This window comes from Trachypithecus francoisi, unplaced genomic scaffold (assembly GCF_009764315.1).
Source record: "Trachypithecus francoisi isolate TF-2019V2 unplaced genomic scaffold, Tfra_2.0 Lachesis_group16, whole genome shotgun sequence".
Lineage (NCBI taxonomy): Eukaryota > Metazoa > Chordata > Mammalia > Primates > Cercopithecidae > Trachypithecus > Trachypithecus francoisi.
In genome coordinates, this window is record NW_022681461.1 from 44,000,407 (window position 1) to 44,017,373 (window position 16,967).

The 16,967-nt window shown below is 36.3% G+C and overlaps 1 protein-coding gene across 16 annotated transcripts in view; it reads right to left on the reverse strand.

Annotated features, from left to right (window-relative positions):
* Positions 1-16,967, reverse strand: part of NFIB (nuclear factor I B) — a 248,781-nt gene that overhangs the window by 28,063 nt on the left and 203,751 nt on the right. For 4 of the 16 annotated variants that reach the window (XM_033237367.1, XM_033237369.1, XM_033237365.1 and 1 more), the window contains 4 exons: positions 15,393-15,527; positions 10,286-10,470; positions 5,858-6,023; positions 2,709-2,791 (listed from right to left, as the gene is read on the reverse strand). In XM_033237367.1, coding sequence (XP_033093258.1) covers positions 2,709-2,791; positions 5,858-6,023; positions 10,286-10,470; positions 15,393-15,527 — 569 coding nt within the window. The remainder of the gene's footprint in view (positions 1-2,708; positions 2,792-5,857; positions 6,024-10,285; positions 10,471-15,392; positions 15,528-16,967) is intronic. The other 12 variants (XM_033237372.1, XM_033237376.1, XM_033237371.1 and 9 more) reach the window with 5 other exon arrangements.

A 16,967-nucleotide genomic window follows, 5' to 3' on the forward strand; every position in this document is an offset into this window, starting at 1 on the left:
CATCAGCATTTTCATAATCTAAAAGGATAAATCTTTACAAAGCAGCCACCATGAACTAAAGAATGTACCTGGTGACGATATTTATTCTTAAAGGGTCATGTATATTAAAGGCTATAGGGAATGTTTAAAAGAAGCCTCTCAGACTAAAGCACTGCCCTTCTAATTTTGAATTTCTTCTAGCTAATATAACATGATTGATTACCTTTATTTCATGTACCCCTTGATTTTCCTTTTCATTCATAATTGAGCGCTTTAAACCAAATGCATTGAGAAACTGCCTCTATAAGAGTAGTCTCTTTTAAATCTTTGCAAAATAATGAAAGGACACAGTAAATCAATCTCATTTCTACTGAAGGAAAGAATAATCTTTGCTGAAGTCACTTAAACTATTTCTATCTCTTTATTCCTGGATAGTAAACATAAAACTTCATTTCTATAATTCTTTTAAAATTTGAAAAGCTAAAATGAACAGACTTTTGGCTCTAGCCTTAGTTTACTACTATACATCTATAGCAAGAAATGCATTTATAGGTATTTTCTGCATGCCTCAAACCTGGAGTTCATTATAAAATAAAGCATATATGGGCTTCTTCAATTAAAAAGCACTAACTCTTTCATTACATATAGAGGACAAATTATCTGTCCACATGGTATTTAACATTTTTAGCTATAAAGAACATATGGGTTTTTTTTTTTGCTTCCAAGGATTAATATATATCATGTATTCCATAAGTATTAACCATAGTTGACTGAACAAAAGGTATTCATATTGTAAGTGGTCTTGATTCAATGTTGTCCACTTAAATAAGTGGCTGTCTTCTTTGATTTTAAAATAGTTTATAGTTCTAGAACTCATGGTTTTTAAAATATATCATGTGCCAGAATGCTATCTACATTAAAATTCATATTTTTGTGATGCTTGTTAAGTTTTCTTGATGTATTTTTAGATATGTGAAAATACAGTTAATATAAGTAACTCTTATATTAATGGACTTTTGTAATCATAATTACATGAGGTTTCAACATTTATCATAAGGGATAAGAAAATTAAAGCTGCCATAGGTAGGGTAGTAGAGGAGGAAGGCTGCCTCCAAATACATGGAATTGGTTAGAGTATTCTAACTAGTATTTGGGGTTAAAGGTTTAAATAATAGAGGCATGTTTTATGAATTAAAAATTAACTGGAAATTAGAGATGTGTCATAAAGAATAATGCACGTCCCATGAGAAAAATATTCCTGAGAATATGTGTAATGATTTTTAAAAGAACAAGTTTCTAAACCTATACATCCTGCACATGTTTTTTAAAAAATACAATGGACACATACATTTGTCAAATAGAACCATATTATAGTAATTATAACTCATTTCATATTATAGCAATTTTAGAGGTGAAAAAAAAAGCAACATTCCAGAGAATTATGTTGAAAAGCCAATGGCTGGCAAAACCACTAATTATTATTTGGTATTTTCATAACTGTGTACAGATGTTTTCAGTTAGTTCTCACTCTTTTGGTTTATTTTGTTTTGCTTTTTTTAAACCTGGCAAAACATCAAGTATCCTGAATAAGCTATCATCTTTATGATTTTCTCTGAGCTCTGCATGTGGTGACCTTTAATATGCAGTCTGCCCCCTTGGGCTGCAACTGGAAAGGACTTGAGAACTCTACACCAACCAGAGTTGAGGTAGGCCACAACAAGGGTATGTGAGGTGAACAGATCTAGAACAAAGTGGGCAAAAGTATCTTATTACCTATACAAAAACTCATATATGCACAGGCAATTTATAAATATAGAGCAAGTTAGTTAACACCAGCTCTTTATTATTTATTATAGCCTAATTTTCCCCTATGTAATATTTTGCATACTGTTAATTTCAAACTGCTCTGCTATCAAAACTTGAGAGCAGCAAACATATGCATCATAAAATATATTTAAATTCGGAACTGTTTAGAATTATTTCTGTTATCCTGTAACTAGAACTGTGGGATTTCTACACTGGTATGGTCCATGCTTTTGACTGTGGTTGATCTGTTTATAAGCCACCATTAATCCTGGCTGTATATTTTCACAGTTTGGGTAAACACTTCATTTGCATTAAATTTACAGCATTAATGAGATGTGAAATTTAAAATGCTACTAGGAACATAAATGAAGTAAGAAAGCAGAACCAAAAAAAGTGTTTTATCACAACTGAAATCAGTAAACCAATTTAAAGCTATTAAAATAGGAATGAAGTGTCGCCTGAGATTTTAGCTTCATAACTCATCATCTTGGACTAAAATACAAATGTGAAGAGCAAAACATCTGGAAAATACGAAATCACTCAAAAACTCGAATTATATACTGCTTCTATTCTAGTTGGCTTTTAAAACAGTTTGCAGTTTTTGTCTTTGAAAGCTATAGTCTAGGAAGTTCTCAATAGCCAATGAGACTGAGAAAAATACACTTTGGCTGAAACACTATTACTCATGGATGTTATCAATATATGCTACAGAGATGGAAAAGGTCATGAGGAATTTGAGAAACTCTGCCCAAAGAGGTGAGAAACAAAGGATCAATGAGAAAAAATTCTGGGAAATGAAATGATCAGTTTTGGTCTCAGAAGCCCCGGGAGCCCCCTTCTGAGTCCGGATCTGAGAGGCAACATGGAGAAGCACGGAAGCGAAAGCGTGGCTACACCATCACACCTGGGTGAAACTTGCCCACCTGTTGCTGATGTAGGAAGGATGGGTCTCTTGGGCTTAGTCCCACATATCGATTGGCTTGAGATGTGCCTGAGGCTGTGTAGGCTGATTAAGGAAGAACAAAAACAAAGATAAAAATTGTGAACTATCAGAACGAACACCCTGTCCATGTATAAGAAACCCAGAGAAGTGGGATTTGCAACCAAAAAAAAAAGTGTCTTCATTTCTCTTCTCTTTTGTCTAAGTAAATACCAAGTGATAGAAAAGAAATAATAATTGACTTCAAATCAACTAGTTTATTCCCCCTAAAAAATCTATCCAGTAAAGCAGATCTCATACTTCAGTGTGGGTGTCTCACACTTACATGCTCTAGTAACTGTCCTGCTGTACTTTTTCACCAGATATTAGTTGTCTAATATGAAATAATCAATGATGGTATATGATTCTAAATGTAAAGCAGACTGAAAGTCCGCCAGGAAAAAGTGACAGTTTTTAATGATGGAATTTAAGCAGATGTGCTTAATGATATGGGATGGAAAATGTCTTACTTAAAAGTCTTGCTAAAAAGGAAATCAAATCTTACTATCATGAAGGAGGAGCCTGTATCATGTAGAATGAATTAGCTCGGTATTTTACTTGTGAAAATGGCCTCCAGTCTGACAGGAGTGTTTTCGAAAAAAATACTTCCCATTAGCACAAATACAAAAATCAATTTCTTGTAATTGATCCAGGAAGGAAGCTGATGCACCCTTTAAATAGTTGGCCACTAGGTAGTAAGTATATATGGTGACTATTCCTTACATTGTTAGAGTCTCATTTGCAAGTACTTTTTGTACAATTGCTTTTTGCTTTTTGGTAGAGAGTAAATTTTTCACATACATACACACAAAAAAAATGAATAGGGAGCTACTCCTAAAGACTTTTGTTATTTTTCACAAGGAAAGGAGTAAGGTATCGTCCCAGAACTAGGCAATCCCACTGCTCCATATTACCATATATTACCTTTATTGTTGTGAAGAAAGCTACACTGTTTGGTTTAAAACCACCAGATTAATGAAGAATCCAGGCTTCATTTTAAATGGGCTGGCTTTCTAAAACCAATATATTAATTCTGCCTTGTTCATTTAAAGGACTGCAGAATTTGATCCATGGAAGCTTTTTTAGGTCAACTTTTTAAAAACAGTGAAGATGCTCACAATTCATATTTTAATTGCTCCTGAATAAGGGGCCATGCAAGGCAGTCATCAGCAACCAGGGATCCCTACTCAAGCTCCGAGTCTCTGGAATTCACCACACCTCACAGACAGCCGGAGAGGAGCCTCACCCTTACAGAAGAGCACCAAATCTATGCTGCTTTTTCTTTTCAACTATGAGGAAGAGCTTTCCTTAGCTTCTGTGTTTTCTTTAACCATACTACTGAATCAATTCAATGATCAGCCTTTTATTACTGGTGGTGCCTAGGAAGCTGGAGCTACAAGCTTGTTTATAGGAAAGAAAAACTACTCACTATGTTTCTTTTATGTAGGAGTGGAAAATGGACTGATGCAGCCATCTTTATACAACCAAGATATTCCTTTTGAATATTTTGTAATTTTACTAGTCAAATCAGATCCCTTTTTGAACAACCTGTATGTAAGTATAAAAACAATTCATTAACAAACAGGCTGAGGGTACTCCCATAAGTGAGCTGTAATCATTTGGGTCTGATCCTCTCCTGAATCTCTTCTATTAATAACTTCATAAGAGTAGGCATCAGAGTTTCTAAAACTTGGTTTTGATCATTTATCCTGTGATAATCTTTCAACTACTTAAAAAAAAAATCTGTTTTCTATGTGCTTTTATTTAAACTGCTGACATTGCTTGCTCAAAGATGTCAAGACATCCACTTTTAAAATTAGTACTTAGTGTTTTGGTGACTGTAATGCACATAGCAAACTTTTAGAACAAAATAATTTTTAGATTTTCCTGACTGGGTCGCATCCATCTGTGCATTCAGGGAAGTGTTCTAAGCATTAAGAATTACTGATGGGTATTACAAGCCTATAGGAACTTATTAATTTACGGGACTCATGAATTTTGAGAAAGAAATGCTGAATTCACTGTACAAAGTATTGTCCATTTTTCTTATAGGGTTCCTTCGTAGTCTTTCAGAAACCATTTAAAAAAAAAAAAGAGAGAGCATCTTTCCAATGGCTGAGAAAGAGCCAGTGGTGCATGCCTCTGATTGTCTCTGATTCACATGGAAATTTCAAGATCAGGGAATTTTCTTGCTCTAAGAAAGAAAAATAAAATGTTTGAATTTAAGGTATCTATATAATTGGTGAGGTGCATGCTAATTCCACCAATTCCATAGCTTTATCCATTCTACTTCACCAATTTGTACATTCCAGCTCCAGTACTAAGAAGCTGACAGTTGGGTGAAACCACCTCAAAATTAATTTCTTCTCTACTTCCGAGTATTTTACATCAAAAAACAAAGGAAAGATGTGGCTTGTTGGTATGTGTTAGGAAGGTTCACTGGCTAAATCTCTGACATTTAAATGTTATGTCCACACTAAAAAGCACAGTATTTGATGTACCATGATAGGTGAAATAATCAAAAGGTTTTTTTAAAAAAAAAGCTTGCAGATAATGAAAGTACAGGTAGCTTACATGTGCCTAATAATAAGTTTTGAAATGTTCTCATCTGTTCCCAACATTATGTGACTGTTTTTAACAATGACATAACCTACAATGATGTAAACATGCAATTACCTTACAGAGGCATTGAATCCATCTGCTTTGTGAAGGGGCTTGATTTCTATAGGAATGCTCCAATAAGTAGGAATTATCTAATCTCTCTTTGGGTGATAGGAAAACTTTGTATTCTGCATTATGTTACTCAGTGCAATTTCAATGTATACCTTGAACAAGCAGGCATGACTTATTATTTTTGTTACAGCTGTTCACTTAAACAAATGAGCTTCTCCCTTTTCAAATATGATTCACTGACTGGAATTTGAGAAGAGAGAGCCTGTGATAGCAGGGCCACATCCATGCCTGCTGGCTCCACTTAAATGAGAAATCTCCATCTGGTCAGGTAGCTGGAAAAATTGCTGTGTTTTCCACCTTGGATCAGATATCCAATGGTGCCTTTGATGGACATTTCTCATTTCCTACAGAAATACTTACTGGTTGCTGTAGGTGAAGCTGCCTCACCTTCAGTGGATGTAGTGATGGGTTTAGTATCTGTCATGCTCAGGGTCACAGGTCGCACTGCACTGGGATGGGGAGAGGGTGCCAAGACAGGAGTGAAATGGCCAGGCACTTTCCCTACTACTTGACCACTGCTGTTAGGCTACAAAACAAAAACAGAATGCCGGGTGAAGCAATCCAAAAGGCAGTCATCTTGTCCAACAAGTCCACTCAGCACACACGACTGTGTGGATCCAGCACACTGCACATAGGCGCCACACAGGCCCTCTAGAGTCGGAGTTGGAGAGGCCGGTCAATGGTTGGTAGTAATAAGGAGCAGCAGCATTTCAAAGGTTTTCATCTTCAAAGCACATCATGGTATAGGTTAATTCCTCTTTATAGCACCCCTGAGAGCCAAGTAGACTTGATCTCTTCATGTAGTAGGCCAGGAAACTCAAGTGCAGTTTTAAATGCTTAGCTCAAAGGCTAAACTGGAATTCCTTACTGGACTAGCTAGAGTTGGAACCCAGTGATTCCTTATTCTCCACTCTTCATTTTCTACAGTGAGTCAGTTTTGGCTTTTAGAATACAGTTTTCACCTACATGATGATATCACTGAAACAAAGGACACAAAAATATCTAGGAGATCAAACACGTCGAATTCTGGAATCTTCATCATTTACAGTCAAGAGTCACTCTCCTGCATACAAAACTCTAGCTCTCTCACACACAGGTGTGCTCAGATGCACACATTAGGCAATTTAGATTCCGGGATCTACAGTCAACTTTTGATGATTACTAATACAAGAAGACAGAATGAGATTTAAAGCATCTGAACTTTCAGAGGTCATACAATGATATAAAACACTGACCTAGGTTTGTCCTTACACCTACAACTAAAAGATTTCCAAAGTAAATTAAACTGTACTGAGGGGAAGCAGAGGACAAGAAAATGAGCATTGTTATTTGAGTTACTCTTCCATCCACGGTGGTGCATGGAGAGTTACACGAAACATTTATTGTTGACATTTGTGGGAATTAACTGAGAAAATCCCCTGGGCAATCACAGAAAAGATATTATTATCTGAGTTTTAGCCCCTGGGTACAAAAATAGTTTCCGTGGTAGGAAACAAAATCCTAAGGATACACTCTTTGAAGAAATAGTGGAATACATTTTTCTAGACAGAGAATGTTATTTTTTTTTTTATTATACCCATGTTGGAATTCTCCACTGCATGGTGTTCATCACAATTTGCTGGGAGGCTATTCTCAGCAAGTATATAGTCTTTATAATCTGAACTGTTAAAGGCAAATAATAATAATAATAATAATAATGAAGCAGAATATTTATCTAAATATCTGCACATAAATTACAAGTAGACATTTATTTAGAGAAAATGATGAAGAGCTAATAACACTTAAATATTGTGACTTACAGACATGAACTAAGTCTTTGGTGAGGCTCCTCAGAGGCCACATTATTTATTCTATAAAGAAAATGGACTTCTTGAATATCCTGACTATTCATCATGGGTAATTTTAAGTATTTAACTTGATGTCAGGAAAATTGACCAGAGTTTTCCAATATGGAAACCTATGGGAGAGTTACATCTTTAAACTAATTTTATTCAAAATATTCCATTGAATAGCATGACTGTCTCACTATAATTGGTGCAGCAGTAATGCAATTAATCTCAAAATTGCTGTGGGGAGGAAAAGGCATCTCAGTTGCTTATCTTAAAAATCAAAATCGGCCGGGTGCGGTGGCTCAAGCCTGTAATCCCAGCACTTTGGGAGGTCGAGACGGGTGGATCACGAGGTCAGGAGATCCGAGACCATCCTGGCTAACACGGTGAAACCCCGTCTCTAGTAAAAAAAAAAAAAAAAAAAATACAAAGAAAAACAAAAAATAAAAATCAGTGCAGCGCTGGAGAATACTGGGAAGCAATGGCTGACTAGAGGTGAATGGTGAAGGAATACTGATTTTTTTCCATTTCTAGAGCTAAAACGGTAAATACCAAGAATTCTATTTTGAAATGCAAATTAATTGGTTTTGAGTTGGAGTTAAAAATCAAAGCAAATATACTGTTCCTTAAAAAAAATCTGTAGTTAACTATAAAGACCCATTTTTCCTTTCAAAGGGAAAAAGTAGTTTGTTTCTACAGCAGACCATCCATTTCTGGTTATCTGAACATTGGAAATAAGTGCTTTAAACATCCTACTCAAGAAAGAAGACAGGTCTCATTTTATCATTGGTGGTACATTCAATAGTAAAAATGCTTCTATATACAGTGTTCACCAAAACAGTTTGAAATACCTACCTGGAACAAAAGCAGAATGACAATAATTTCAAGGAAATGCTGCCACCAAATATATCATCCTATCCTGCCCATTCTACAAACTTCATCTACTGGAATTGAACAACATGAACTAATAGACACTTCTCTCATTTGAAAAGAATAAAGGTGACAAAGAAAGAATTCTCAAGCCAATGCAGACAACTTCCCTAAAACTCAGGGTCAGAAGAATTGAGGGCTATTTTCTCCTCAGTTTTCTACTGGTTCAAATAGACAAAGCTACACTAAAAATTTCTATCTTTTAAGGCTGTTAACAGATGGAACTTTCATACTGTAGATAGAAAAGAGAGATGTCTGGTCTGAAGGTGAAGCTAACAGCATTAGGAAAGGATTATTCTACCTTACACATGGTTCCTATTATACAAAATCCTGAGAGTTTTTTTGTTGCTGGTTTTTTTTTTTTTTTTGAGGTGAGAGTAATATGCTTCTCTTAGAAGGTGATATGTATTTTGAAAAGTGAAGAAAAACTGAGAACAATATAGGCAGATTATCACCTAATATGCCCTCTTAACTTATAAAGAAATTGAAATATACGTAAAACAAGCAATGAATAATTAAAGAAACGTGTAACACTAAGGGCCTGATTTTAATTTGCATAATTTTTCCCCTAACAGTGCCTAATTAAGACATCAGTTAAAAAAAAAAATCCAATGGAACTCTAAGATTTTCCACACTGAATTAACGTTAAGGACTTTTAATGGATGTCTTAATTAGACTTTGTTATTCATGGAAATTCTACACAAATTAAAATCAGACCTTGTGTGCACTGTTCCCAGCTGAGTCTAGCAAAAAGCTCTATGGAACTGAGACTTCTGAATCCATGTGCTGACAACAAATTTTATTTCTAAACGATATACTAAGATCCCACTCTTTTACTTAGTTGTCTTTAGTACTGCAGTCATGAAAAGTGCTACAACATTTTAACATTTTCTTCTAAAATACAAATAGTAATTTTAACTTCAAATTCAAAATTCAATATTGAGTTTAATGTCTTAGTCAAACTAAAAGTAATGATAACTTTTTAAGTAACCCAAAGGGTCCTGGATATGTTGTTATTCTAAATTAAAAGTTCAGAAAGGACCATTTTGTTTCATTTTAACAAATTAAGACCAAAGGGATTTTTTTCTCCCCTTTCTTTGCTAATTATAAATTGATAGACACACACTATTTACTAGCATTTTAGGAAGTGTTCCACTGTAGTAATGATAGAATGTTTGTGAAAAATCTGCAAAGTATTAAAAGGTATAATAAGGAGTGGACAGGAGTCTTAGAGGTAAAGCAGCAAAGCTAAATACTAGATCATAATAACAAAATTACATGTTTTAGATATTACAATTATCGATAGCCCCAGGTCTGGTACAAAGACTGTCTACTTGATTGTGGAAAATGCTTATATACCAAATCGCGATGAAGTAACCTCTCGGTAGAAGAAACCGCATGTCTAGGGGAGTGAGAAACGCTCATGAGTCACTACACTTACACAATGAATCCCAAAAACCACTGCACAATGTTTACAAAAAAAAAAAAAAAGAAAGACGCTTCTAGTAATGTCACTCATTATTAAATGTAAGTCATGTCTCTACAAAGAATATTCAAGTAGTCATCAAACACTGAAAATGTTTACATTACCAAAGCTTATTTTAATACCTAATAGTTGGTCTATAAATACAACTGTAAGTTCTTTTGTGTGTGTTTATTTTAGCACATACCTTACTCCTGCCTGAAATAAGCACATTGTCTCTGTGTCAAACCAGGTATTTCAGAGGTGTGAACTCCAGCCCAGAGCTTTCCTGTCAATGTACTTTCTGCATAAACTTTCCCTTTAGTCAATGAAAATCCAAAAACATTAAACCATCTTCACAAATTTACCCTTTGGGGCAACACACTTCCTACCTGTCATTCAGCCACCTTTAAATAAAAACTTATTGAGTCACCAAGCAACTTCCTGAAGATGGATTTCAAGGTTTGACGTTCTGCCAGACACACTGTCTGACTAACCTTTGTGTCTCAGAATTAGATCTGTCCCATCTCCCTTAGGTGCTAATCTTATTTTCTCTCTTATTTTTACCTGGCTAGTTTGTGGACTGGATGGGTCATACGAAGGTACATAGTTCTTCAGAGTATCCTGAGGATTCAGGTGGGGAGGATATCTGATTGTTGGATGAGAAAAGTAGCTTGATGGGGCTGGAGGAAGGATAGCTTGTGTTGGAAATGGCAACGGTGAGGGTGGAGGTGGAGTTCGAGTTGAGATGACTGCAGAAGACAGAAAAGGAAAGATTGACTCATCAGCTGGTTAACTTATTGGTCCATTCTGATCCAAAAGAATGCTGTGAAACTACAAAACTGGTAACCATTCATTTTTGTTGCCATGATGTAACCAAGCTCTCCTAAAACAACAGTTACTTCTTCACTTTTATTTTCAATACCAGTACTGCTAACTACACAGAGACAAAACATCACTCTAGAAAATGAACAATCTTGCTTCCTAGCTCTGTGAGTGGTTACAAAATAAGTTTCTCTTTTATAGGTTACGTCAATACTTGATAAAACACTTCTTTGAGCGTTTATATCCCATTGAAAACATATTCTTTGATTATAAAATCTTTAGGCCGGGCGCAGTACCTCACACCTGTAATAACAGCACTTTGGGTGGCCGAGGCGGGTGGATCACCTGAGGTCAGGAGTTCGAGACCAGCCTGACCAACATGGCAAAACCCCATCTCTACTGAAAATATAAAAATTAGCCGAGCATGGTGGTGGGTGCCTGTAATCCCAGCTACTTGGGAGCTTAAGGCAGGAGAATCACTTGAATCCAGGAGACAGAGATTGCAGGGAGCTGAGATCGCACCACTGCACTCCAACCTGGCGACAGAGTAAGACTCTGTCTCAAACAAACAAACAAAAAACACTTTGTCTTGTAAGTCCAGAGCAAATCACAGCATTAAGTAGAGGGCAAAAGACCCACAAATTTTCTGCCAAACTTAAAAAGTGAAATTCAACTTCAAATAAATCATTTCCCTATACATCCTACTTGGCAGTTGTTTAGAAGGAAAGACAATAACTAATACAACATCATCTCATGTCATTTATAATTGTCTGGTCATAGTAGAAATGCTTATGAACATTGAAACATAGAGCTGGAAACTCTCCTAATGAAAATGTTTCTTTCAAAACCAAAAGAGCTCTATTCTGCGACTATTTTTCTGTCTACTTTAAATTCTACTATATGTTGTTTAAAAGATATTGCTAATGTAAAACCAAGAATAAAACACATATCACTGAAAATTTAAACTTTCACATAGGTAAGTATATCACTTTACCCATAAATCACATATTTTATAGTATTTTTATAAAGGGAAATACTATATAAAACACATGCAATGTGGACAATGTTCAATTTTACTATAACTTTTCAACATTAGTATTCTTATAATTTATTGTTCAGTTTTTGAAATATAAATCTTAAGTTTGAAAGATGGGGAAAGAGTATAATCATGTGATCATTATCTCTATAATGTTGAGAGAAATAATCATAGAAATACAAATTAAAATTACCAACAAATATATGCAGAAGTGAATTGTAAATGTCTTTCCATTTAATATTTCCCAATTCAAATGATAGGAAATTATAAATGATACACGTCTAATGTTTTATGAGACAACAAAGAATATGAAAAAAATAAATTCTAACCATAACCTATAAAGGGAAATCGCCTGGAATGATTTATCTCCAACTTTCAAACTACATGGGTTGTGGGTAGGGGGACCTGTTTGTGGGATGTATTGCTTACCTCTCCCAAAAAAAACTTTTTCAGAAAATACAAGAAATTAAGAATGTATATAATAGAAGAAATATAAATTCAATTTTATAGTCGCAACTTTGTTCTCTGAATGTCCACCAGGGCACTGTTTCTGAGAATTGTCTGTATTGCTCTTACAATACAGATCCCTTGGTCTACACACAGACCTAGGGGATCAGGACCTCTAGGGGTGAGGCACCAAAATGTATGTTTTAAATAAATTCCCATGCAATCTTCCTACATACTGAAGTTTCAGCATCCTCCATCAAATGTATGCATTTCAGAGAACAAATACATATTTCTTAAACAAAACTCTTTACTGAAGTATTACTTTATTTAAGAAGTATATCCATTTGAAAGTATCATTTAAGGAAATACAAACATGTAACAAAAATTGGGCATCTTTTACTTAGTTTCTAATTGCTCTTAATCTCAGCTCATTTTAACCATGATTTTTGCTCACATCTGTACACAAACCCTGGAAAGATATAAACATAGTTCCATCTTGGGTCCTTTAGGTTTTGAGATTAATTTGGCCTTAACAGTTCTGGAGGAGATCTCTCTTCAACTGAAATTGCAGAAATCAAATCTGAACTCAAATCTATGGGCAACCTGACATGGTGCTTGCATGAGCTGTAGGTGGCCTGATATAACTGGGTAAAATGTCGTATTTGAAACTGAGAGTAAAAATGACTACCTTTTCCATAAAAGCCATTCTAGTCCTTTAAAAATAAGAAAAGCAGGCCAGGCATGGTGACTCATGGCTGTAATCCCAGCACTGTGGGAGGTCAAGGTGGGTGGAGTGGATCACTTGAGGTCAGAAGTTCGAGATCAGCCTGGCCAACACGGTGAAACCCCATCTCTACTAAAAATATACAAAAATTAGCTGGGTGTGGTGGTGACTGCCTATAATCCCAGTTACTCAGGAGGCCGAGGCAAGAGAATTGCTTGAACCTGGGAGGCAGAGGTTGCAGTGAGCCAAGATCATGCCACTGCACTCCAACCTGGGTGACAGAGTAAGACCCTGTCTCAAAAAAAAAAAAAAAAAAAATAGAAAAAGAAAAAAATAAGAAAAGCAAAATACAAGACAAAAAAAGTTTTCCTTTATTATGAAAGAATACATACACACATATGTGTATTCCTTGCATACATTATTGCAAAGCCTTATTAATTGTCTTCTTTCCTTCAGTCTTGCTCCTTCCAATACATCCTTTACAGTGCTATGTGAAGGACTTTTTAAAAATACCATTACAATCATGTAACTTCTCTGCTAAAAATATTTCAATGGCTTCCTACTGCTTCCAGAATAAAATCCCAACAGCTTTTTCAGTACACACAACCTCATGTGCTCTGGGACCGAGTCCTGGATCACTTCTTTGGCCTCATCTCTGGCCAGAAGAAGAGATTTGTGGATCCTTGGCTATATGGCAGTTCCCTGCTGCAATGGCCTCTAATGCACTGATAGATGCCGTTGCCTCTGCCTCCCAGTTTGCCCGTCTGCCTCCCAGTTTGCCCCTCTTCCTCCTAGTATGTCCCTCTGCCTCCCAGGTTGCCCCTCTTCTTCCTAGTTTGCCCCTATGCCTCCCATGTTGCCCTTCTTCCTCCTAGTATGTCCCTCTGCCTCCCAGGTTGCCCCTCTTCTTCCTAGTTTATTGTTCCTTCTTGTGGTGAACTTTGCCATCACACTTCTTCAGGTTATCTAATCCTTCTTCAGGTTATCTAGTCATGTTCAGATTAGATGTCCAGCCAATGACATGGCCCCATTCTCTCCCCACTATATCCTGAACTCTTTAAGGACAGAAAAGATCTTTTGTGAACAAGATGCCTACCACAGGTCCTAATATACAGATACAAAACAAATACCGGGTGAAGGACCAAGACGGAGGGCTCACCTAAGTCTCTCCTGTTTCATTATATAAAAATATACTGCCTACTTTTTTTCACATGTTAGAAATAAGAATATTTTTATCAGGTGTCATTAACAAATGGGTGATTTGACTTCTCAGTTAATTTTGTCCAAATATTCAATATTACAAACCTATGAAACAGTTATTGATTTTTTTTACCTATCTCAATGGTATAGGTAATAAATGCAAAAGTTCTTATACCACATTTAAGTTGGATAGTCCTCTCTCAATTTCATAATTTTTCAATGATAGCAATAAAGGCCATGTATTTTTTAAAACCAAAGCTAATAAGGACTTTATTTTAAAAGATGTTACATTGTTTGCATAAAGATTTAAAAACCAGATTTGATTAGTTAGAAGGATGAGGAAGTGCCTAACTATAAATTTTAACCAATAACAGTTTCACTATTAACATATATAAAAATATATATATAAATATATATATATATATAACTTTTCCTACCTAAAATGTAGTCTACTCCTCTCTAGGAATTAAGAGTAATAGGTAAAAAGTATATAGTGTTAATTATTAGCAGTATCTCATTTTTAATTTTTGAAAGATTTGATATTAACTGTTGGTTAAAGTACAAATGTCAAATATTGGATTCATTTTTCTACTTAAATTAAGATATTAGACACAATATCAAGTGTACTAGCCCAAAGGACTTGGGCATATGAAACAATTGTCAAAGAAAAGTACCTTTATTCTCTGATTACTCTCAAATAGATAAATATCGATTTATATGTAGAAAATAACATCTACAGAAATAGTGCCTTATATCTTAATGCCTTTAGAAATACTCTAAACTCAGCAACATAACTGAAATTCCATTTTTTCCTTAGTAAAATATCAGGACCAATCCTGAAGCTATAATAAAGACAGCTATGTACACATATTTTCCACATTCTTCTGATAACAATCTTTTTGATAAAGGCAATTTTAAAATACATATTATAAATATTATTTACTTGTAAGACCTTGAAAATCTTATTTATTTATTTAATTTTTTTTGAGATGGAGTCTCGCTCTGTCGCTCAGGCTGGAGTGCAGTGGTGTGATCTCAGCTCACTGCAACCTTTGCCTCCTGGGTTCAAGTGATTCTTCTGCCTCAGCTTCCTGAGTAGCTGGGATTACAGGCACACACCACCATGCCAGGCTAATTTTTGTATTTTTAGTAGAGACAGGGTTTCACCATATTGGTCAGGCTGGTCTTGAACTCCTGACCTCGTGAATCGCCCACCTCAGCCTCCCAAAGTGCTGGGATTACAGGTGTGAGCCACAGCACCCGGAGAAAATCTTTTCTCATAAATCGAGAAGAAAAAATATTTGATCGGATTGTGCTCCTCCCCATTTGGGTTGAGAAAATATGGTTGCCATAGCTATATTTATAAACTTTTGCTCCATCCCTAAGGGTTTGGGCCCTACAGACAAGAAGGAGGCTTCTCCTCTATGCTTGAAACTCCTCACCACTGTGTGCAACTCCAGGTATTCCGGGATGGTGGTGCTGGGGGAAAGTGCTCAGTCTTGGGGAAGAATCCTGTGGAGATGCAGAGCTGAACAATGGCTTTTCAGGCTTCTTCATAGTAGTTGGAGAAGACATATCTGCGAGAAACAGAGAAAAACCCAAAGCTCTAAGACCTTCTTAAGCTCTAAGGTTCATGTCAACATAATGAGAGATCTCATCTTCCAACATTTTAGTATTCTCATACTTTGGCTCTTCTATAAAATATATTCTGAATGTCAACGATCTAGCTATATTGGAGCTCTGAAATATTCGTTCAATCTCCACGGAAGCTAGCAGAAGCCTTCATTAAAATTATCATCAGACTTATTCCCATTACTAAATAAATCTTAAACTTGTAAAAAAAAACCCCAAAGTCTTGTTTCCTTTAGCCCCTTGGTTCACACAAAGGCCTTCTTTACCTCAGCATTTCATTCTTAAATTTATACGATTCAGAAGATTGTCTTTCGATCTGGCGAGTACACTGTGAAAACAGAGGACAACTGGTGCAAATGTGAAAAACAACCTTCAGGTATGTTGGTCACAATATCACTGATTTCACAGCTTTTATGGAAAACTCATTCAATTGGTTAGCAAAAAATACATTTCTTAATTTGCTCATTCTGCAAATGTTTACTGGGTTTCTCTATTGGCCCGCGATAATGAAGATGTTAAAGAAATTAAAAGTAATTCCTGCTCTAGGGATGCTCACTGTTGGTGAGGAGGAAAATGATGAGAAGAAAATGGTTGTGAACAGTTGAGAGGTACAATGTATGTTGAGAGCATTTGCTGCTATATCCCCAGCTACGATGTACAGGACAGAGATCATCTCAGTCTCCCCAGGATGAGGAAGGTATTTCCCATTGGCACCATTTTCAAAATGTGAATGGGGATGACATTCTCAGAGAGGAAATGCTCAGAAAAAAAAGATGGCATAAAATACACAAGTAAACAGTGTGTGGAGTGGTGAAAGATGAAGAAGAGGAGCAAGCCTCTGGCAGGTCCCACAGGCTGTTGGGTCTCCAGCTTCCTGTACGAACATCTGAATGCTTACCCTCATGGGAGAAACGCCATAGATGGGGAAACATGATCACAATGACAGCTTAGAGCAATCCCCCCAGAAACCACATGGAGGGTGGACTGGCCAAAACAGAGACAGAAATCATGAAGACCACTTTAGAAGACAGATTCATCAATACATTCACTCCATAAATACTTGTTCAAGACCGAATTTATGCCACACACTGTACTAGCCTGGGACACAGTGGTGAACTGGACTCACTTTCGGCTCCTTTTTTTTTTTTTGAGACGGAGTCTCGCTCTGTCGCCGGGGCTGGAGTGCAGTGGCCGGATCTCAGCTCACTGCAAGCTCCGCCTCCCGGGTTCACGCCATTCTCCCGCCTCAGCCTCCCGAGTAGCTGGGACTACAGGCGCCCGCCACCACGCTCGGCTAGTTTTTTGTATTTTTTTTTTTAGTAGAGACGGGGGTTTCACTGTGTTAGCCAGGATGGTCTCGATCTCCTGACCTCGTGATCCGCCCG